Source organism: Phalacrocorax carbo, chromosome 6 (assembly GCF_963921805.1).
Source record: "Phalacrocorax carbo chromosome 6, bPhaCar2.1, whole genome shotgun sequence".
Classification (NCBI taxonomy): Eukaryota; Metazoa; Chordata; class Aves; order Suliformes; family Phalacrocoracidae; genus Phalacrocorax; species Phalacrocorax carbo.
This window is the reverse complement of record NC_087518.1, coordinates 31,824,270-31,848,263: the sequence shown is the minus strand read 5'-3', so window position 1 is coordinate 31,848,263 and position 23,994 is coordinate 31,824,270. Positions and strand designations below refer to the sequence as shown.

The following is a 23,994-nucleotide window of genomic DNA, read 5'->3' as shown; positions in this document are numbered from 1 at the left end:
AGTTGTATTTCTTCCTGAAGGGAGGCCAATTCTCACTGGTTGGTGGCCATTAAGAAATGCTAATTAGCAGCTCAATATTCTCTGTCCGCTAACCTTCACACCCTCTTCTTCCTTGCTGCTTGGCTCGGCAGCATCCAGCCGCATTTGATATGTCATTAACTGGATTCACACTCCTGAGGGCTGATAATTTTTTTGGGCCCTATCCTTCACAGGTTACAAGCCAGCAAGCAGAGGATTTATTAGCATCCTAGCTTTCCACGGCCCCTTGGGCTCAGCGGAGATTTGCAATGCAATTAAAAACTATGTGAAAGACAGCGTATTTGACTCCTTTGCCCAAGTAATGCACTAGATATTTGAAAACTGAAGTCTTGAAATGCATTTTTGTGCATAAAATGGACTGAAGGAATGAGAAAGTGGAGCTGATGGGTTGAACCCGTGCTTTCTGGGCATGGGATAATTCAAGATCTTGAATTACCGGATGGTTTCTTGTGTCCTGTTTTTTTTTTTTTTTTTTTTTCCCTGAGCGTGGAGGAGCTGAAGGAGCTTTTTCTGCCTCCTTTCTGGCTGGGTTTCCAGCCCAGCTGCCATGCTTTGAAACAGAGGCAGCGCAACCCCCTGACTTCCCCTGCTCCCCATCTCCCTCACGGGAGCCTTGGCAGCAGAGGATGGGAGAAGCTTCTTAACTTCAATGGCTTTAATAGATTATCATAAACTCAGGCCTTAATACAAGCTGTCATGATTTCAAATTATCTTACTTTTAAATTAAATAGATTCCTTTTTAAATACAAAATCAATTCTAATTTTTTAGAGGGGTGAGATTTTTCAAAGGCACCGATGAGTTGGGCATATTTAACTGCTCTTGAATATCTCCCTGAAATATCTAATCAATTTTTTGTGTTAAATCTCTGCTAAGCTTTTGACTGTGCTGGTGGATGTACTGGCCATGACTTCTTGGGTTAGTAACAGGGTGATAGCACTGGGGGTTGTGAGGATGCGAGACGGACTGCCACGGGGATGTGGGCTGCTGCTAATTGGGGTGGCGGGCTGCAGGCGCGCCTGCCCGTGCCAGCTCTCCTTCCAGGCTGCGCAGGGAGGTGGCGAGATGTGACACCCGTCAGCTCACATCCATGTCCCACTTGTCTCCCTGCCACCACAGACTGCGGGAGGGGATGTCCCCCCGCCGTCTGCCCTCGACCCCTGGCTCCTGAATGGCCCCAGAAGAGGGAAGCAGGAGCCAAGCAGCTGAAGGATTGCATTATCCTTCCCCACCCCCACCCCCCCCCCGCCCACTTCAGGCGAGAAGACCATTCCGCTGGGTTTTGGCTGGGGGTTGCTTGGCCCTGCTCCTCTCGTTGGGTCTGGGTGCTGGTTGTGGGTCCTGAAGCTGGTGGCACACAGGGCAGCTCTTTGGTCCCAGCTCTCCATGCTGGGAAAGGGGGTCTCAGGGTGTTGTGGTACTGGTTCCCAGCTCAACTTCATTTCCAGGTGAAACAAGGGCACCCCAATATCACCGCTGTAGGTTCGTTTCCCCATCACACGCCCCCATCCTGCAAGAGCAGGGCATAGCAGAGAGCTGCAGTGGGGCTGGTCCCACCGCGAGACCCACAGCATCGCTCCAGTGTGAACCTTGCACCTGGAAATAGGTGTAATGGTGAAATAATGGAGCAAATATTAAGAAATTCTTAAGTACCTAGAGAATAACTGAGTTAAATTATACCAGAGGAGCTCAATTGCCTTGCTTAGATTGATTGAATTACTAAATGAGCCTGACTAATGGAATGGAGTGGATATATTGGACTTTTACTCAAGATCCTGAAATAATTTCTCTAATAAGATTGTGAGCCATTAATTGAACTTGGCTTTGATCCTGGACACTGTCGCATGCACTGAAACCTGGCGGTATGATCTATGTTCCCATGTGCCTGGCCGAGGGGGTGGCCGCTAGCACCTCCCTGCCAGACGGCTTGGAGGGCGGCCAGGGGGTTCACCAGGGGGGCTGCCAACCCACCCACACCAGGATCTGTGGTGGGGAAGGGACCCCAAAACACCCCATCTCGGCAGCCCTCCTATCCATTGGCAAAACCCGCCCTGGCAGTGGGATGTGCTTAATTCCCTTCTGCTGCCAGCAGCTGATTTCCTGGCCAGGGTCCTAACCCCGGTTCCCATAACCATAGGGTGAATTTGAGATGGATGCTTTAAGATTTACAACTCCTGCAAATCCAGGGGTGCCACCTTCTTCCTATGCCTCCTGGAGTGGTTGGTGCTATTGGTGGGACATTGTCCGTAGCATCCAGAGCACTGCCAGCTGCCCAGTCTGTGGTGTGAAATGCTTCCCTCCTTATCGCTTTGCCGCCTCCTTTTTTCTCCATCAAACCTGGCCCATCACTGAGATCTCAGTGCTGCTGCACCTTCTTCTCCCTCTCATGCTTTGGTGCTTGCTTTTCACATCGGAGGTGCCCTCTTGGGTGCTGACCAGTGTGCCCCGAAGGGTGCCACCAATGCCTGGGGGATTGTAGAGCTTCCAGCAAAGCAGAGAGGGACCTGCTGAGGGGATGAATCCTGCCTTGGAGCATCTGGTGGGACAGGACAGGCTCATCTGATAGGGTTTGGGTGCAAATTGCTGGTGTGACCCCATTCCTGCCCTTGCTTTTGGCCATGCAATGTAAACCTGACCTCTCCACATCCCTTTTCCAGCTGAAGGATGGGACCAGAGTGGGTGAGGTGACCTGCTCAGCGCCACTGAAGCACTGAGTGTACACACCCCCCTCCATGCCTAGTCACACACTCTCAGCACCAGCCTCGGCTATGACCAGAGGCATTCCTTAAAACCCAGTGGTCGGGGTGGAAAATGCTGCAGGAAAGTGGGCAGCATTCCTCGGAGGAGCACAGGGTCCTCCATGGCCAAAGTGGGGGTGCCTGAGGCACATCCCCATCCTTATGGACACCTTGTCCCCATGCTGTGCCCATTAGCAACCTGCTCTCTTACTGGGAGTGGAGGTTTTGGGGTCATGGCGGATGTAGAGAGCTTCTTGTATATTTTTTCTTAACCAAGGGAAAAAAAAGCAAGAAGTAGGGATTTCATCTCTGGGAACCCGTTGCCACAGCAACCATGCATCCAGCCGGTTCCAGTGGCAGCGGGGCTGAGAGGGGATCTCACTGACCCAGAAAGCTGTGGGGGGAGCAGGCCATGGGGCTGCTTGGCATTTCAGCGGTTGGTATCAGGGTCTGGCAGCACCTGGCAGGGTGGGCAGGGGACTGGCGCTCAGCCGAGGGGGCTGCAAGGGCCTGGCTTCTTGTTTCAGCTGGATGTGCAAAGTAATGTATGTTCCTGGCTCCCTTTAATCACTCCCAGCCTTAATTTCTGAGACGACATCCTGGTAGGAATGCTCAGGCTTGCTGCTGTTTCTGTGCTGAGACCTGTCCCAGTTTCAGGGTCTGGGCCACCTGTGTGGGCACTTCTTGAAGGCCCTCAAAGATTTGCAGGCATGATTTACCCTCAGGAATTGGCTGTGGTTCACAAGGTGGAGGGCACCCCCCAGACAGCCGCACACCTCCCTGACGCCACTATCTCACCAATGCCCTGCTCTCCCCATGCTGGCGGCATTTGCTCCTGGGCTGCAGCCCATTTCCTACCTTTTTTTTTGTTGTTGTTTTTTAATGATTGCTTAGCCAGCTAAATGGAGGCTCTGAAATCATCTCTCTTGGAGTTTCACTGAGAGCGGTCCTTCAAATGAAGGAAATTTTGCCTGGCAGGATTAAGGCAGCATTTGGATGGTGATGGCTCTCTCATTTAAGACTGGTTCTCCTTTTACTTGCAAATTGCCAGGTTCTGGCTTCTCTGCAGCCAGACTGGCTGTGGTCGGCGGGTCACCCTGAACAGCAGCAGTCTGGAGACTGGGGTATTTGTCTAAAAAAGGGAAGATTTTTGTTTGCCATGTTCTGGCCACCCCACTATGGCTAAATGCAGAGAAAGGGCCTGGAGAAGAGCATCTTCCACTCCTGCATGCCACATTGGTATTTCTGATCCTGTTTTGCTACCCTGCAGTTGGGGGATATTTGGGGCAGATGCTCGCCCTGCGGCACTGGTGCTGGGCTCTTTGGGGTCTGTTTTGGGACACTGCCTAGGCTGACCCCATGCTTTGCTTTGCTGCGGGGCCTTGTTTGCCGGTGATGGGCATGGGCAGGGGTATGAGCCTGTCCCCTCCACCATGTCCTGTCTGCAGAGCCCGGGATCTGCTGAGGAACAGGCAGGGGCTGTTTTCACCATTTATAATTGAAGGAGGGGTAAAGGGTCCTTGAGACATCCTCTATCTGGTGGCAGCACATCAGTCAAAGAAGTTTGGGGTCCATGGCCTCAATGCAAAAGGAGGCACAGTCCCTTTCCTGGCCAGCTCTGAGGCATTTGAGTAATTAGGATGACTAACAAGTGTAGCACAGCAAGCAGCTCCAGGGGATGCAGACACCTGCTTTGCTCCTGTGGGGGGCTGATCCAGCTGAAAACCAACCTGGTGGAGGAAAGAAGTTGGAGAAGGGTTAGAGAAGGCAGCAGGACATGTTAAGGAGACCCTGCCCATGTTCTTACATGGACACATCATTTCTGCGTGGTCTGGTGAGGGCTGTGCTGCCTCAAGAGTGCTCCCCAAATTGGGTCCACAGTCCAAGTGAAACCACCGTCTGGCTGCTGGAGCCTTTTGGGATGGAGGTCTGCCTGGTGGGCAGGGGAAACCAGGCACAGGAAGGACCTTGACCTTGGTTTTTGGAGGACAACACCTCCTGTTCCTCTCTCCTGCACCCCTACCCTCCTCCCCTGCCAAAAACCTGGCCACGCTGTCACTGTCACAACACAGTGGCTGCCTGGGAAAGTAGATATTGGCAACCCCGAAATATCCTGGGGACAAGCTCTTGTGTGATGGGAGACAGTTACCATGGAAACCTCCTTCAAATAAAAATAAAAAAAAACCAAAAACAAAACCAACCAAAATTTAAAGCAGCCCTTGTAGCTCAGAGGAAATGTAGACCTTATTATGAGTTTTGGCAACCCCCTCTTTTTCTTTTATTTGTTCCAGGTAAAAGGTCCAGGAGACAAGGCAATTAATTTGAACATCCCAAGGGGAGCAAGAGAGGGAGGCCATGGTGCTGGGAACCTGCTGCCTAGGGCAGTGGGCTCCCAGTCCTCCCCAGTGCTGCTGCCTTGCAGCCACCAAATGCCCTCCCATAATGGGGTTTCTCCACCATGGATGAAGCAGCAGGGTGTTTTTTTAGAAGAGGTAACTTAGGGCTTAAAAAACTCTTCCTAGCTCCATAGGTGGAGGGGTGGGGGGAGTTTGGTGTAAACAAAGGGTTCAAGGTGCTGCAGGAGGAGTGAGGATATGGGAAATGACTACAGGGCACAGCTCCAGCATGGGGGTGGACAGCTCAGTGCAGATTGGGATGATTTGTCTACACGTGTGGCATCAGGAGGTAGTGCCCTTTCTCCTGCTGAGAGGGGTGGCTTTTTGGCAGGGGGACTCCTGTGGGGATCGGTTGAGCGGTGGGGAAGGGGAGATGCCTGGGAGAGGAGATATCGCTCTTCCAAATTTTCTTACCAGGATCATCTTGCAGCTGTGGCCACAGGGTCCCGGTGGGCCTAATTCCAGCTCAGGGTGGACTTTAAATTGCTGTGGTGCTCTCAGCTTGTCCACTCCCCTAATGATGTCCCCAGTGTCCGCAGCCACTGGGAAATCTGGAAATGTCAGGTTTGGACTGGAGAGTCCACTGTGCTTCCCTCTGCCCCGCGCCAGCCCAGAGGTCCTCTGGGCTCCGCTTTCCTGGTGGCTGTCTTGTTAGTGCAGAGCTATTTTCCCATCCCAGAGCTGCATCTCCCCAACCTTTTCTCTATTACTCAGCCAGAAATAGCTGTGGTCTGGCTTTCACCACTTTGGGAGAGCTCTGGAGGGGAGCAGTGGTGGGGCTCCATGGCCATTGCGCTGCTGCAGAGCTGCTGGCTTTCTTGCTGGCAAAAGGGATGAGCCAGGGAGTTTGTCTTTGCAGACATGACACATGTGGCCCAGGAATCTGGCGAGGGACGGAGGGGTTAGAAATGTCTCTGCCAGCCTGCGAGCAGGGAGCTGCAGGGGTCTTGTTCCAGCTCATGCCAAGGTGCAGCTTCAGCCAGGCTGGGACGTCACATGAAAGCCGAGGGATGTTAGGAGCCCTGATGGAGGGTACTGGCAGAGCCGCTTGCTGCAGGTGTGAGCTGCAGCATCCCTGGTGGCTTCTTGAAGCTGCTGTGCATGAAGCACAGTAAAGCACCCTTTGGAGCTAATCACCACAGGAATTAATGGCTGGTTTCACACCGGGTGGCAGCATCTGTGTCCTGGGAATAGGACTGCAGAGGCCATGGTGAGTTTCTGGCTGAGGAGGAGAGGAGGTGGCAGGCTGGCCTTGGCAACAGCCAGAGCCTGTGGGGATAAAGCAAAGATATGGCCATAAACACAGGAGTTTGCAGTTACCCAGCACTCAGAGTCTGGCAGGGATCTTTGCACTCAAGATACTGAAAATTCAGCTCACTCCTCTCCTTAATTTAATTTTGTTTACTTACAGAAATGCTGCTTATTTGCTAACATGCCATGCTGCTTCCCTTTGGCAGAGGAGGAGCAAGAGGCAGCAGTCCCTTGCTCAGAACCCTGCCTGTCATGGGAGTGCTGCCCTGGCTGGGGTGACCCTCAGCGCTTTGCTGGGCCAGAGCACCCCAGCTTCATCCCCTTTTTTCTGGCCATCCTAGATTTTAGCCCTAAGACTAAGAAAATAAGTTGGTTTTTCTCCTTTTTCCATGCAAACATGAGGGAACTTTCTGACTATGGTTATGACATTTGGGGTTTCCTTTTCTCTGCCAAGGGTACAAGCCCTGCCTGCAAAGACAAGCAGGTAAATACAGGCAGGGCTGTGCTGCCGTGCAATCACATTAAAGCTGATGGGTGCTGAAGCCAAAGAGCGGCGTTACATAATTTGGACTGCAATGCAGAAGTGCTTGCTTAATTTTTAATTATCCAATTGCCGCACGTACGTAGCACTCAACCTGGGAAGTGGGGTCGGCCTGTGCGCACGTGTGAGTGGGCCTGGCTGGCAAAGACGATGGGAAAGCCTTCCTTCGTGTTCCTGTTCTCCTGGTACAGCAGGAATAAATGTCTCCCCGTGGCACTGGCACACACAGCAGGAGCAGGGCTGAGCCATACTGGCTGGGAAGGATGCTCTGCAGCCACCCTGGGGACCAAGGGGTGTCCCATTGAGCAGTGGGAGAAGGGATGCAGGCCTGCAAAGGTCTTTGAAGTTTCTCTGGGTTGCAGTGTCAGATAAATGGAGCACACCGTGGTTGCTTTGCATCCAGATTTCCTGTAGCTGCTGGTAAAAGAGCCCCAAGTGCCTCCCAGGGTGGATTTGTTGGGATGTGGGAGAAACGGTGAAGGGACTGCCGTAGACCTCAGCTGTGAAGCACCATTTCGTCCCCTCCTATTCTCCCCCTCTTTCAAATCCCCACTCTGCACTTTCTGTCCTTCCTACAAAGGCAGACAGCTCAGAGCAGCTTAGGCTTCAAAGTTCCCAAAATAACAAAGGTTAAAATAAATTAAAAAAAAAAAAGAAAAGGAAAGAGTCACTGCAAGATCAAGTCAGTGCCCACTTGCAGCTGGGCTCAGACCTTCAATGTGGCCGCAAAGACCCCCCCGTGCTGTCTGTGGTTGGGCGTCTCAACACTTGGGCTCCCATCTTCATCCTGTTGAAGTCACAGGAAATGTGATAGTAGCCGGGATGAGACCATGGGTAATTGCATCCATTGAAAGTGACGGGGGGGTCTTGCTGCTTTTGCTGACCGTGGGAACAACCTGGAGAGGGTCTCTTGTGGAGAGGGTCATGGTAGCTGTGGTGATGGGCAGGTCCATGTGGGTGAGATGGGTGTCCCTGGGGCTGTGTCTTGCACCTGCTGGTCCTGTCCCCTGGCCAGGCAGGTCAGCAAACAGCTCCTCACAGGGAGGCTCTGTACTCAACACAGTGCTTTGTGCCTCTGCTGGTTCCGCTGATTTATATAGATCGTCAATATGACAATTATATACACCTGCAGATTTAATTACCTCCATTTTCGTCAGGCGGTGACAGATTTATGCCTCTATTCAGTTCCTGTAAATCTGAAACAGGCTTGACTAGACCCAAAAGTCCTCCCATTGATCACTGTGCACTGGCTGGTCTCTGGCCCTCTTGACAAGCTCTTCTTTCAAGAGTGATAAATTCAAGATGCACAGTCAACATTTCCCCTTCTACATCTTTCTTCCTTCTTTTTGTTTTTTCCCATTCTCCTTGTTATCTTTCAAAGCCCCTCTGCAAACTTGAAAATGGAGTTGAAATGGAGTAAGAGCTTCCAAGTACCGAAGAGTTTATGACATTAGGCTGCAACTGGCAGTAGCCCGTGCCTCCCTTCTCCATCCCAGTATGGGGTCACCGATAAGGATTGTCCTGCCCCAAGGCCAGCATCAGTCTCTCCAGGTGAGGTGGGAGGAAGAGGAGGACCACCTCTTGGAAAACCTCTTGGTCCCACTGTTGGCAGGAGAGCAGACAGGGTTATTTCAGTCTTGTTTCACCTCCTGGGAGAGCCACCCCCTCTCTCCCATGCCTCAAAGGACAGGCAGGTCCTGGCTCTCCCCCCAGGAGATAAGGAACAAGCGGCCATGCTCATTTCCTGTACTGAGCATGAGAATGCCAAAATAATGTCTAATTTACGTGACCTCTTGGCCTTGGCACAACAAGCACTTAAACAAATTAGTCTGCAGGAGCAGGCTGAAGTTTACCCTTGAAGTGAAGTCCATGTCATCACTGTAATGCATACCCTCTCCTCCCCTGCCTGTCCCACTACTGTCGCTGCCTGACCTCGCCTGTACGATATGCTCCAATGTCTTGCTAAGTGCCTGGCAGATGGGCTGGAGTGGCAAGCCATTACCTTCCCTGCCAGCCCACGATGGATATAAATAGCCCTTTACCTCCCAGTGAAAATTGCTGGCTGGCATGGAAAGCTGAAGGTAATCTTGGCAGGTGTCTTGGGTCGGTAGGGTCTGACAGCATGGTGGGCTGGGGTTTAGAGGTAGGGAGTTGCTGGCTGGGTGGTCAAGAGGCTATCTCAATGGGACAGAGCTGCCTTGGGGGTTGCTTCCCCCAGCGAGGCAGTGCCTGGAGGAGCAGAGGGTCTCAGCCACTCCTGAAAGGATGTGTTGATGCGGGATGCATCCTCAAAGGGTGGCCTGGGCAGCACCTAGCTGGGTGTGCAGTCACCCTCCATCCCCAAGATACTGGGCAGTGTCAAGGCCAGCACGTTTGTAGTCCCTCGGCATCTCCAGCATGGCAGGTAGCTGATACTTGGGAAGGGAAATGTAAAAAACACAGTGTGTATTGTGTGGCCCTTTCCTTACTGCTGAAGTCTGTGCTGCAGGGATTTCTCAAGCTGGGATTTGCCGCTGGGCTGTCTGGCTCAATAGCTGCTGGTCTTCCCTGAATTCAATTCTTTTCTGAATGCTTTCATAATTCATGGTGGATGAAACAGAGCCTTTTCTTTGTTTTTACACTCATAGTTCTTGCAAAGTGAGAAACAGTGTATAATCATTGTCTTTCCCACTGCTCCACTGGCTTCATGATTTTATAGGGTTTTATAATGTCCCTGCTCAGTGGTTTTCCTTGCTGAGGTGTCCTACTGCAGTTGGTTTCTCCTCTCCACAAAGCTGTTGTGACATCTCATCTTCCTTGTACCCCTCCTCCAAACCTTCCTAGCTCTGCCTCCTCCGTTATGAAATGGCTGACCTGAATAACCCTTGCAGGATTCGAGATCAGCTTGCTTTCACCAAAGTTGAATTTCACCTGCCCACTTCCTTGCCCACTTCCTTCCAGCACTTTGCAGCTTTAGCTTTCTGGAGACTAAATTTAGTGTTGGTGACCAACTTTGTCATTCACCTCCTCTTCCAGAGCATTTCTGAACAACACAGAGCTCCTGATAAAGAGCTCTGTGGGGCTTCTTGGTAACCTCCTTTCATTGTGAAAACTAACCTCTTTTTCCTCCCCAACCTGGTGGGCTTCAAGAGGCCTTTCCCCCTTATCCCAACCCCACTTTGGTGCTTTGGGAAACTTTGAGGCTGGATTTTGACAAGGTGTCTTTGAAATGAGTCCATCAAACTGGATCACCCTTATCTACTGGCTCACAGTGTTGAGTGACCCATATTTACCCACGCATCTACTGGTTCCTCTAACAAACTGTCCGGGGCAGAAGTAGGATTTACGGGTCTGTAGTTTCCATGATGCACAAGAGACTTTTTTAACAGATAGGGGTCTCCTCTGCCAAGTTCTGCTTCTCCAGTTGCTCACCCTTTCTGAGTGATAGCTAGTATGTTGGTGGAGTTCAGCAGCTGTCCTCCTCCACTCTTTGGAGGTGAGCACCATCTGGGCTGAGGGGTTCGTGCTCTCCATCTCACTGATTTGCAGGGAGGCAATTTAGCCAGGGCAGTAATTTTCCATGGCTGACTGGGAGCTTCTCTGTCATTTGGGCTTTTTCTGTGGACACCTGGGCTTTCTTCCGGAAGAGGTGATGTGATGGCATTGCAGGGTGGGATATGAGTTAGAAATGTGGTCCTTTCTGGGATTTAAATATCAACTTTGCATCTTGTAAGTTGTCACTCATCCTCTTTATTTTGCTTTTGCTCACTGTCATGGTGTGGAGCTTTGGTTTTGGTTTTTTGTTTTGTTTTGTTTTTCCTTTTTTTTTAAATGACCACATCCCCCCCGAGCGTTGGTCCAGGAGGTAGATTTGTCTGTCTTCCCACATCTCCTCTTTAGTTAACTGTTACGGCAGATAGGACTGAACTAACAAAACAGGAGTGAAAAATCAAACACCAGTGAATGTCCCAGCCTACTCGTCGCTGCCACATGCATTAGCCAAGTTTTTCCCAGTTTTTGGTCAAAATTGACAAATCCAGTGGAAAAATAACCTCAGAGGGGATTTCACACAGGTGCAGTTGGGCACGTCCTTGGGCCTGCAGGGAGGAGCGGGGCAATGGGGCACATTGCGTTGTAAGGTCAGCAGCTGCGGAGAAAACCCGGTCAACTCAGACCCATTAACGATGAATCAGTGTCCTTTGCTCTGCAAACAGCTGCGTGGCACAATGTCGCTCCCAGAGTGATGGAGGGCTTTGTTTTTAAAAGAAAGGGAGGAATTAGGGCCATAGTATATGCGGGACAAAAATCCCAGTTAAAGGCTAAAGTGTGGCTACAGCTTTGAAATATAGCTCTTTGATGACCTTCCCAAAAGCAAAGGCATCCTACATTTCAAGGATAAACCTGTTTAGCTGTCAGCCTTGCTACAACAGCTAATGGCTTCACGTGTACCAGCCCCACGTGCAGACATCATGGTGGGGTGATGTCTCTGACCTAGCCAGAGAGTGGCTCCAGATACAGCAGGTGCCTTTTCCTTGAGCCTTTAGGTTCTCCCATGTCTATGGGTCTTTTGGAAATTTTGGCCAGGGTGCCCTGTCCCATGAAGCAGGTTCCTAATAGATAAAGATTTGTGCTTGCTGGTATGGTAAAGCTGGATTGTCTTGAAAAGGGAGAACGACCTGCAGAATGAGCTGGTTTTCCTACTTGAGATTGGAGACAGGTAAAGAAGTGGAAATGGAGTCTGGATAGTCAGTGATGAATGTGTTTTTTTTTAAACAGGCCCATAAAAACATATTATCTCATGAAAGATGTGTCACTAAAATCTCATAAGTAAAAATGAGTTAAATATCAGGATATGCAGTTTGATATCTGAATTGACAGGAATCAAGGCCTGAAATCCCAATAGAGAGTGCAAGTGGCTCATGGTGGGAAGGTCTTCTGAGTTATTTTAGACATTGGAGATCCTTGGAAGAGTGCAAGGCCAGGGCTTGCTTTAGCTGAGTTAGAGCCCTTTAAAAGATGTGTGAGGTTTAGACACAGAAAAAAAGCCTTAGCTAATGGTGAACTTAAATAAAAACACAGTCAGGTTCCGGATGGAAAATAAGCCAGGTTTAAATGTTAACGAGGAAATATAGGTCCAAGTCAAAATCTGCACTCTGCTGTATGAAATGAGTCTGCAGAGACTGGCATTATGGCAGAGCTCATTTGACTAATCGGAGGCATCTATTAGTGCAAAACGCTTCCAAATAGAAAGGAAAATTGGTTTGCCAGGTTTTTTTTTTTCATCAAAATGCTGGTGTGCATTTTTAAGGAGAGTTGCTCTTTTTGTGTGCGATGATGCCAGGTCTCAGCAGGGGGATGAGGACACAGGAAGGGGTCCTTGTCAGCATTGGGCTCAGGGGTCATGGTTTCGACGTTGCACCAACTCGGGTGCAGAATTGTGCTGTGACTGAGGTGTTGCCTCCCAAAATTCAAGATGCAGAGGTGTTGCCTCCATAAGGACTGGATTTGCTTTGGGTGGGGTGGCTGTCACTAGGGAAATGAGGTCATTTGGGATGATCAGTAACAAAGCAGGTATAAATCCACCCATCTCCAGCAACTTCACCTGGACTTTTGTCCTATCCTCAGTTTGCTCCTCTACAACCTCTCATTTCCCCCTCCCTTCCCTTCCAGATGGTCTGGGAGGGGAGCAGCCACAGCCATTATGTTGAAAGCATCAGCCAGGGTCTTTGGAGGCTGCTGCTCCTGTAGATATGAAGGACCTGGGCCACGTTTGATACCAGGTGAAAGCGGCACAGCCTAATTAGTGGTCCCCTACTGTTATTAACCCCTGACTCAGGCAGGCTATTTTTTAACAGAGGTGCAAGAAGTTAATACTAGTGCTAATGGCTTCAAATCCAAGGCCTTAATGAAAGCCATGCAGGGACCAGGTCTATCATCAATATCTTTCAAACTTTGAACTTGAAATTATCCTCTCCCCCTGCCTTTTTTTTTTTTTTTCTGGCTTTCTGCCCACTTTCCCACCTCCTCTGGGGTCTCCTGGCCTTGTGGTATGACATGGCTGGCAGGGTTGGCACCTGCCAGCCCCCTGACAGAGCTGAGCTCCTCCGGCATCTAGATAAATCCAGTTGGCTACATGGGTCACTGCAGCATCTCCCACCAGGTGATGAGATGTCTGCTTGGAGAGCAAGACAAAGATAGAAGTGGAATGCATTGGACTGCAAAGAGATGCTGTGTTAGGGAGGAAGCTTGGTCTTGGTCTTCATCTTGTTTTGGTCTTGCTTGAACCAAACTCCAGGAGAACTTCATAGGCACAGGAAAGCATTTGTATGTATATTTTTTTCAAGTAGAAATGGAGTGGAATAGGGGCAGCTGGCGTTGCTGCTAAGACCCTTGAGGAGAGGAGGGGAAGGTCCAAGGATGAAGCTCACTCAGCCAGGTGCTGCCTCAAGAGTCTTTGCCCAGGGCAGGAGCAGAGATGGTGGACCCACCTTGTCCTGCAGTGTGATGGAAGGGTCATAGCCTGCAGGTTTGGGATGATGGTGTTTGATTTCTGGGGTGTTCTCCTCTGTTTCTAGAACTTCTGACTTGTGTGTGATGCAGCTGCGGGGTTGTGTCGTGATGTCTTGTGGGAGAGGATAATGCACTCAGGCTCTGTAGCTGGATTGTGCTGTTGTAAAACAGGAATCCATTTTTTATTGAAATACATTTTTCTTTTTAAAAATAAGCCTGTTTAAATAAATTTGAAATTATGACAACCTATTTTAAGGCTTAAATTTACTATAATCTATTAATCATTTAAATAACTTCCATCAAGGAGTCCTCCTCAAATATTAATGAGCTGAAGGGTGCTGCTTTTTCAATGATATGTCAGATCAGGGGGAAAACATCTTTAACTCTAGCTTTCTAAATGTCACAATGTCATATACTTAGGATCTATTATTTTCACTCTTTACAATGGAGCGAATGCTGGTATTTACATTTTTCCAAATGTCAGTACGTTGAGTTCCTGTTGCGCATAAAAACTCTTGCCTTAATTACTCCTAATTTCACGTTAGCAGGCAGGTGCGGGGAGAATATTTTCTTCCAGTTGAGCTAGTTCATTTGAAGTTGAGAAGCCGTGGGGAGTTGGGGAAGCAGGAAAGCTTGTTTTCTCCTTTCAGCCCATGAATAAAGACCAGGTGGGAGAGGAGGAGATCTGCTTTTTCAAACCCTCCTGGCTCCCAGAACTGGCTTTTCAAAGGGGATCTGTGTGCCTAAACACGCAGCTCAGTGTTTAGAGGGAATTTCAAAAGTGCTTCTGGCTTCCTAGATGCTTTAACTCCTCTCGATTTTGCTTCCCGGTGGCATTGAGGAGAGCTCAGCATCTCTCTGCTTGGGACACTTGAAGCACACTGATTACTACCAGAAATATAGCCCGTGCTGAGAAGAAACAATCTGCTAGTTCACTCGCTGCGGCTAATGTTTCTTTTGATTAATCAAATCAGTTTGGGAGGATGAACCTGGTTTCTGATGCAGATTCCCCCCCTCCCCCCGTAGCTAGCTCACTTAAGGCAGCCTAATGAAATTAATTAACAGTAAATTTTAAATGTTGTTTTTTGGCACTGTAATTGAATTCCAGTTTTCATTTGAAGGCAGCATGAAACAAGCAAAATAAAGATGACAATTTGCAAAGTGAGCCAGGCTCTTTCTCATTGTCATTAAAACACATGGCTACAAATGGAATGGAGTGGACGGGTCTGGCTGGACTGTTCCCATGGGACACAGACAGGACGGAAAGCTGCACCTTGCTGGGAAGCTTATCAGGTTTTTAATGGTCATTCCAACAAATGCAATTGAAGCTTACATCTTCAGGAAAAATAACTAACGGGCAAATGGCAGGCTTGAGCTGATGGCTGAGATCAAGGTGATCTGGTCTGAGATGGAGGTGGTCGTTTAAACAGTGCCCATTTCGCCTAGGGACGTGCTGGTGTCACCCCTCCTTTTGGTAAGCCCCAGCCATGGGATGTCCCTGAAATTTTGGAGTCAGCCAGGTGGATTTGGTTTGATTTGGCATTTACTGTCCTGTGGCACATGTTATGTCCCCGTCATCAGCTGCTCCTCCTGCTTGGGTGTCCTCTGCTGCTGTCACTCCTCAGGCCAGCTCTGTCCAGCTGTCCCAGGTCCCCAAACCCTAAAGGTACTTGAGGAAAGCCAGGTTGTTTGGGCAGAAGGTGCAGGTATGTCTGCAGATCTCAGGGCTGTGTCCTGTGTGGGAAGCTGCAAGTGGCCGGAGACTGAAAACCTCTGAATGCACCTCAATCAGAGCCAGAACTGCAGGTGTTATTGCAGCCATGTGAACATTTCTCCATTCATGAAGGACAGGGAAATATTTTCTGTTTGCAATAATTCAATGCCATGATCCCAATAACCCCATTACTGCTGCTGAGAATATGTCCTATATCCTCTGCTCCCCACAGCTGGAGCTGTGTTTAACATGAAGCATGTGGGTGGATCCTGGATGAATTAGGGCTGGGAGGATGCTGCTAGGCTCCCTGCCTCTGGCCTCAAGATGCTGTCAGTAAGTGCTCTGTCCCTGCACCACATCTGGATTTTTGGAGGGGCCAAATCTGGATAAAATCTGGATTTTACCCAGAAATATGATTTTACTCCACTTTAACCCTTCAGATTGTGGGTCGTGTAGGGGCAGCCATGGTGCTGGCAGGAGGTGACAAGAGGGAGCCTGCTGTGTGTGTCCTTTGGTCCCTCCACCCATTTTTTGGAAAGAGGTGAATGCCCTCTACCACGCCTCTCCTGTGCTGCGTTTCCTACGTGACCAGATTTGCTTTTGCAGAGATCTCAGGCAACACCGATGACATCCCACTGGTGCGCTGGCGGCAGCAGTGGCTGGAGAACGGCACGTTGCTCTTCCACATCCACCACCAAGATGGAGCCCCCAACCTTCCCGGCTTTGACCCCACAGATGAGCCCCAGACTGAGTCAGCAGAGGAGGAGCTGAGGATCCTCCACATCTCTGTCATGGTATGTGATCAGAAGGCAGCCCCCATTTAAGTGTTCAGAAACCTGCAGAAAATATAAGGGCTTTTGAAAAGCCATATATTTCCCCATCTGGCTCCAGCAGTCCTAGGACAGGCAACTGAGCCCACCTTCAGGGGCTGGTTAAGATGCCTGGACACCTCTCCGAACCATGCTGCATGCAGGGTGCTTTAACTTCAGGCTGCTTTAAACCTCTTCCTTAGTTTGCATCACTTTTCAAATACATTTGCAGGGGTGCCTTTGTCCCCGGCGTGGGGTGCTGGGCTTCGACAGTCTCAACAACCTTAACCCAGGGTTAATTCACATGGACAGTGTCAGGAGCCCTTTGCCCAGTGGATCATGCCCGGCGCCCACGGCTCTGGCGTGCAGCGGGTGTCATGGTGCCACTGGGCACTGTCACGACCACTTTTATCAGGACGGGAGGCCCATGGCTGTGGTTTTGCACTGTGCAGTGAGCAAGAGCATCCCATGCGCGGAGGTTGCACTGCTCTCCTCCCTGCAGAAAAACGGGGACAAAGTTTTGATGGCAGAGAAAGGAGGCTGAGACAGAGATCTGTGTGTTGGAGGTGGATCTGTGGTTTGTTTGGGTTTTTTTTCTTATGTTAGAAAAAATCTGAAGAATCTGACAATTTTTTGTGCCACTGGAAGATAATTAGCCTGAGACAATGTGTTGCCGAGGCTGCAAACAGGCTGTTTAATGGTGCCTACCCTAATGAGAGCGTCAATAGCTCTTCCAGATTGCAGCCCCAGGCCAGGTTTCTCCTCCATCATTTGTGCTTGATTAGTCTCGAGGAAAAAAAATAATCAGTGGCAAAGCCACCCCAAAAAAACACATTTTGGACCGTTTCCTTTTTTAAATTGTCTGTTCCTAGCTGCTCCGAGAGGGTGCATCACCTTAGGAGAGGCTGGCCCCACTCAGTCACGGTGGTCTTGATTTTCATGGGCATCACTGAATATCAGTGAATTGGTAGATGGAGACAGGAGTGCCTGAAACAAGGCTTATTATTGAGGTGATGAAAACGATGTCTGCAACTCATCAGTCTCATACCAAAATGTGTAAATACAGCTTGAATCCTCCCTCTCTCCCTTTTTCCCCATCACTCTTAGCTCCGCTCCAACGGCATCCTTACACCCTGACAAATAGAGGTTGGCTTTTGTGCCAGGAGTCAGGATCACGTGGAGTTTTCAAGGTTGATTTTCTTTCTTTCCCGTGTGGTTGCCAAGAGAGGAAGTGTGAGCGAGGGGCTGTATCCATCGTGACAGCAGTCCACACGTGGACTGTGCAAGAAGCGCTCCCGCGCCTGCCCCGCGCCGGGCTCCTCTCACAGCTGCCGTACAAGTGCTGGGTGGGGGAGGATGAAGGCAGAATGGGATTTCTGTGCTCCCATGGAGAGGAACAGGGATCTGAGTGGGTGCCCTGACCCCCTCCAGCTAGCACAGGGTGGAAGACACCTAGTGCTGGTTTTCCTCCTCCCTTTGGAGCCTCTTGAAATCTCAAGTGGCCACACGCTGCTTTTCCTCATGGATAGTTTGAGCTCTCAGACAATCAGGGCAGCAGAAATTTGGTTTCAATTAAATAGTAGGTCTTTTTTGAGAACCCACAGCGGCAGTCCTAAACAAATGGGCATCCACCTGACTCAAGCTCCAGCTTGGTCTCCCTTGTTTACCAGCACAAGTGTATGTGGGATATAATGTACATAAAAAAAGCCAGCAAAGAAAAGCCAGGACTGTCCTGGTATTAATCCCATGTGCTTGTCACCCCATCTGCAGGTGGACCCTTCCCCAGGGTGATAAAGAGCTGTGATGTGGGAGGCCACCTCTCGTGGGGATGGTGATAGCCCCCGCTTATTTATGGATCAGAGGAACTCAAAGGGATTTGAACATGATAGAGAATTGGGCCCTGACTTTACCACTAAAAAACCTCAGGATGAGCACAGCCAGGCATGAATCTAGTGCCAGTTTTCTGCCCTGGCAAGAGATTCCCATCCTCCTGGTTGCACACTCCTGGCCAGAGAGATGCTGCGTGCCAGCGGCCCCCTCTCCTTCACTGGACTGCTTGTCTCCTTAATCACTGGAGTTTCAGTTTTGTTTTTTTTTTTTTTAAAGAAATTTTGGAAAGAGGGCTGGGAGGGTGCATTGCAGCTCCATTACCCTGGGAATGAAAGAGGGTTAAACTGTAATGGCCATTAGAGCTCCTTTTCCAGCTGCTTCTCCTGCTTCTCATTCAATAATTCCCCTAATGTTTTGTCCTAACAGAGCAGATTATTACTATTATTTAATTTTTATTTTATAAAGATCACCTATTGCATAAAAAAGAGGAGGGGGGCTGGAGCTGTGGATGTTCATGGAGCTCTTAGCTGGCTCTGTGTGCTTTATTATTATTATTGTTGTTGTTTATTATTATTGTCAGGCTGGGCATAAAGGGCCCGCTTGGGCTTTCATCTTGCTGCCTCTGTCTGTGTGCAGTGACAATGTCTCTGCAGGAGGGTGACCCTGGGGACAGTGATGAGGTGGCAGAGCTGGGTGCAGTTTTGGGGTCCGTCCCTGTGTGGCAGGAGCTTTTTCAATCTCTTCACCCAGGCATTCCCCAAACAACGCTTCAGTCATCTGGCTGTCTTGAGCCTTGATCTCCTTTAATCTGTGCTGCAATTTCTGCAGGATACCCTGGGAAAATCTCCCAAGATTGAGAGTGACAGCACTGAAACTGGTTGGAAATGGGTCAGAAAAAGTTGCCCGTAGGAGAGTTTGCCTGGAATAAATCTGATCTCTGCTTTCAAAGACATGTTGCGGGAGAGCAAAACAAAACACACCCTGCTTTAAATGCTGCTTTTTCATGCCTCGGTGGTGACTTCAAAGCTGGTCCAGCTTGAGGCAGGCTTCAGCCAGGAGTGCTTAGCCAGCGCCGAGTGCTCCCTGTGCCAGCACCCTCTTATCAGCGTGACTGGGCTCCTCTCACCACTGCCTTTGCTTTGGCCACCCTGGAGTATCCCTGGTGCATTTGCATCCCTGGGGAACAGCTGGCCCTGGTCCCCAACTGAGCCCTGCTTATGTTTGTGCCCGCAGGGAGGGATGATCGCCCTGCTGCTCTCCATCCTCTGCCTGGTGATGATCCTCTACACCCGCCGGCGGTGGTGCAAGCGGCGTCGGGTGCCCCAGCCCCAGAAGAGTGCCAGCGCTGAGGCAGCCAACGAGATCCACTACATCCCCTCAGTGCTGATTGGGGGCCATGGGCGGGAGAGCCTGCGCAATGCCCGCGTGCAGGGCCACAACTCCAGCGGGACACTCAGCATCCGCGAGACCCCCATCCTGGATGGCTATGAGTATGACATCACTGACCTGCGGCACCACCTCCAGCGCGAGTGCATGAACGGTGGGGAGGACTTTGCCAGCCAGGTCACCCGCACCCTGGACTCACTGCAGGGCTGCAATGAGAAGGCCAGCATGGACCTCACACCAGGTGAGGATGGGATAGGGAAGCATGGACTGAGCTGGGTCCTTTCCACCTCATTTTCTCTCCAACATTCCACATTTTCCCTTAAGCATTTTCCCCATTTCTCTGGGTTTTCACTGCTTGTGAGGTGTTGGTGGCACTCTGAAGGCACTTCCATTGCTGGGAGACCTTGCAGTTCGTGCAGGGTGGTCGCCATTGAGTGGGACATGGCTCGGACAATCCAGGGTGGAGTTTTGAGGGCTCCCGAGCTTCCCCATAGGGACCACAAATTTCCCTTCTATATTGCAGGATTTCCACTATCTTTTTCAGCTGAGGATTTTTAGTAGCAACATTATACTTCCCATCAGTATGATTCAGAGTTAATGCTGTCTTCTGATCACTGGCAGGGATTCTTTGAGGCTTGTAACACACTTGCTTTTTGGCCATATTACCAGCTGAGACACCCAGCTGGAACATTCTCAACTGAGACATGGTTTGGGAAGACTATGGTGAGGTTCTGGAAGCTCTCCAGGCATTTTCTTTGCAGACCTGGGTATGCAGAAATGTCCTGAGAGGCTGGTTGTTAAATCTCAGCTTTTGGTAGGCTTGGAGGAGGTGCCAGTCTCTTTCAGGCTTTGAGGACCTCGGGATGGTGCATTGGGGCAGCTTGGTGCACTGGCCATGGCACCCTCGTTGCCTTATGTAGATGGTGAAGATGGATCCAAGGAAATCTTTCTCTTTCTTGCCTCCCTCCTTTTTTTAAATCTTTATCCACGAAAGATGTTGCCTTCAATTCTTCCTGCTCAGGGAGTGATAACGCCAAGCTGTCCCTGATGAACAAGTACAAGGACAACATCATTGCCACCAGCCCCGTGGACTCAAACCACCAGCAGGCCACGCTGCTGTCCCACACCTCCAGCAGCCAGCGCAAGAGGATCAACAACAAAGCACGAGGTAGGCACATCCCTGGGGCAGAGAGGGTGCTCTGGGCTTCCACCTACCCATGCTCTAGCCGTTCACTCCCTCCTGGGTTGGAGAAATAGGGCCAGCATTGGGTGAGAGCATGGAAATGAGCGTTTGGATTGGGGGAAGCAGGAAAAGCAGTGTCTGATAGGATGTAAATGATGTTGGGTTGGTTGGTTGCAAAGATGCAGAGGGTGTTGGCCATGGCAAATATTTTATGATACTGGCATGGCCATGGGGAAAAGTTACAAGGTAATGGGAACTGTGGCAGGGGGCATGGCTGGGTGGGGGGAAGGGGAGAAGATGCTGTCCCACTGCACCTGGCAGACAGGGCTCCTGGTCTTCAAGGCAAGGCTCGCCCTGAAGGAGTGATGTAGGATGTGGCTGCTTGGTTTGGCGTGTTGCCAGCCATGCTGTGACCACACTTGGTGTCCCCTGCAGCTGGCTCAGCATTCCTCAACCCCGAGGGGGACTCAGGGACAGAGGCAGACACTGATCCTCAGCTGACCTTCTACACGGATCCCTCGCGGAGCCGGAGGCGCAGCCGAGGTAGGTGCGGGCATGGAGGCGGGCAGCAAACTGTGGCGCCTCTTGCCTTGTTTGCCATAACCTCTCTGGATTCAGAGGCTTTCCATTGGCAAAAGATGGAAACCCAGACACAATCCAGGCTGCCGTGGGCAGGTGCCGGTCCCTGCTCCCACAGCAGGCTGCCGCTGCTCTCTGGTGGAGTTTCTCAGGAGAGGATGAAATATATTTTGATTGTTGGAGGCTTCTGCTGGGCTTTGGTGTGTATTAATGAGTGACATGCTTCAAAGGCTGGCCTGTGAGCTCCTGTGCTGCTGCTCAGCATAGTGGCACCGCAGGTTTGCTCTGGCACTGTGCATGTATGAGCTGGATGTGCAATGGAGGATGGAAACAGGCTTGGTCCTTGGGCAGGGGTCTCACCATGCACCATCCCTTTGGAGGTGGACATCCCCCTGGGGAGGACAGTTTGTATTTGTTTTCCCTCCTTCTCTGGACAGTGCCTTGTTTTTCTGGGAGTGGTGGGCCTGGGAGCCATCTCCTTTACCTCCAGCACCTGTGCTGGGAGGCCAGTTCAGGCTTTATCTATGCAGGGGGTAGCTCAGCCCCCCCAGCCAGCTTTTTCCACTCAGCTCTTCAGCTGAGAGATGAAAAGTCAAAAACCTGTGTGCCCTGAGCAGTTATGGCTCTCGGGTGCTTTTTCAAAGGCATCCAGGAGGCTGTCATCATGGCAAAATTAACTCAAGAGAAATGCTGAGAAGAAGGGGGTGGGGGGAAGGATGCTGTATTTACCTTTCTTCTCTTCAATGTCTCTGCTCTGCTTTAAAGTCCTATTTCTGCAAAGGTCTCGGTATGTGGCAGTGCAGGAGTGTGGGAGAGCCTGGGCTACAGGGGCTTGGATCTGCAGCAGGCAGGATAGAGAGGGTGCCGTGGCAAAGGCTGCTTCATGGTCTTGAAAATCCAAAGTGACTCTGCTTGATTGGATTGATGTTGGATTTCCAGGGGGCTGGGCAGGGTCTTTGCACCCTGAGATCCTCTGGCTGCACCCCAAGATCTACCTGGATCCCTTCGGTCTCAGATTTGACTGTGCTTTTGTGTTTTGCAGTGGGGTCCCCCCGGAGCCCGGTGAACAAGACCACGCTGACCCTCATCAGTGTGACAAGCTGTGTCATCAGCCTGGTGTGCTGCTCCCACATGAGCTGCCCCCTTGTTGTCAAGATCACCCTTCATGTCCCTGAGCACCTCATCGCTGATGGTGAGTGCACTGCGGTCCTATCCACCCCCTCCTGCACCACTCTGTGAGCTGTAATGGAGGGGAGGAGGGAAGGATGGGGAGGACAGATGCAGGATGGGTGGAGGTCAGAGGGGACAGGCATGGGATGAGGGTACCAGTGCAGGACAGAGGGGATGGGTGCAGGATGGAGGGGATGGGCACAGGACAGAGGGGACAGGTGCAGGACAGAGGTGGCTGTCATGGGATGGAGGTGGTGGATGCAGGATGGAGGGGACAGGTATAGGATGAAGGATACCAATGTGGGACACAGGAGATGGATGCTGGACAGAGGGAATGGGCACAGGACTGAGGGGGCCATTGTGGGTTGGAGAGGATGGGTGTGGGATGGATGTGGCCATTGTGGGGCAGAGAGGACAGGCGTAGCATGGAAGGGGCTCTCATGGGATGAAGAAGACAAGCATGGGATGGAGGGGGCCAGCACAGGGCAGAGGGGATGGGCACGGGACAGAGGAGTTCACTGTGGAAAAGAGGGACTGTTGTGGTATAGTGGGCACTGTCTTGGGATGGAGGGGATGGGCAGGGGATGGAGGGGACCATCATGAGATGGAGAGGACCATCAGAGGATGGAGGGGAGGAGCACAGGATGGAGGGGTCCATTATGGGATGGAGGGATCCATTACAGGATGCAGGGGACCATCATGGGATGGAGGGGATGGCAGCAGTCACCACTGCTGACTCCCCTCTCGGTGACAGGGAGCCGGTTCATCCTGCTGGAGGGGAGCCAGCTGGATGCCAGTGACTGGCTGAACCCTGCGCAGGTCGTCCTCTTCTCCCAGCAAAACTCCAGTGGGCCCTGGGCCCTGGACCTCTGCGCCCGGCGCCTCCTTGACCCCTGTGAGCACCAGTGTGACCCTGAGACCGGTAGGTGGTTAGGCAGCTGGGTGGGTTTGGGAGCTCACCTCTGCCTGCTCAACCTGGTTTTGGTGGGAAGATGCTTTCTTGCCTTGCTCCACGTGCACTAATGGAGCTGCTGGGTGCTCCAGGTGGCTGCAGGCTGGGTTCAGCAGGGATGCACATGGAAAGCCTTGTCCTCCCATGTCCCTCCTGCTCTCTGTAGGTGAGTGTCTCTGCTATGAAGGTTACATGAAGGACCCCGTGCATAAGCACCTCTGCATCCGAAATGAGTGGGGAACAAACCAGGGGTGAGTATGCCTGCTGCAGCATGCCCAGGCTTGGATCATCCGCGCACGAGCTGCTGGGCTTCAACAGCAGCATAGTAGGGCTGTGGCAAATCCTCTTTGGTGAAAAAGTTAGAGGCATCTCAGTCAGCGCATGGCTGGGCTCTGCAGCAGGTCTGCGGGAGGCAAGGATTTCTATTCTTTGAAATAATCTGAGGTGATGTAGAAGAGGCCATTATTAGGTTTCAGAGTAAACAACCCCATGAGAAGATCGAGGCGCTGCTCCTCTTCCCCTTGTGGGCACTCTCTTTGGCATCCTGGGAGTTTTGGTTTGGGTGTGCAAGGGGTTGGAGGAGGGCTGAGGTCAGGCTGCAGTCCCCAACAGAGGAAGGAGTCTGTGGGATGGGGTCGCCCCATTGAAAACTGGGCAAATTAGATGCTTCGATGCCATGGCCTGAGGGAACAAAGCAGTTGCTGTCTGCTCCACAGCTTTACAACCCTGGAAGTGCAAAGCAAAATTTTTCTGATGTTTTGGCAGCAATTTAGTGGGGGATCCTAAACATTCCCATCTCTCTTTGACCCTCTCTGTAACATGGGAGATGTTCCATGTGGTCCTTTATACTCATGGGTCTCTGATGTGCAGATGGGGACTTCCAGGGATGGTTGGAGGTAGTGTGCAGAAAGCCAAGACA

General features: G+C 51.0%; 1 protein-coding gene across 3 annotated transcripts in view; it reads left to right on the top strand.

Moving 5' to 3' along the window:
• ASTN1 (astrotactin 1) overlaps positions 1–23,994 on the top strand; it is a 56,639-nt gene that overhangs the window by 4,677 nt on the left and 27,968 nt on the right. For 2 of the 3 annotated variants that reach the window (XM_064454449.1, XM_064454448.1), the window contains exons 2-8: positions 15,773–15,960; positions 19,039–19,432; positions 20,213–20,359; positions 20,810–20,917; positions 21,996–22,145; positions 22,878–23,045; positions 23,242–23,326. In XM_064454449.1, the coding sequence (XP_064310519.1) occupies positions 15,773–15,960; positions 19,039–19,432; positions 20,213–20,359; positions 20,810–20,917; positions 21,996–22,145; positions 22,878–23,045; positions 23,242–23,326 (1,240 nt within the window). Of the gene's footprint in view, positions 1–15,772; positions 15,961–19,038; positions 19,433–20,185; positions 20,360–20,809; positions 20,918–21,995; positions 22,146–22,877; positions 23,046–23,241; positions 23,327–23,994 lie in introns of all 3 variants that reach the window. The other variant, XM_064454447.1, reaches the window with a different exon arrangement.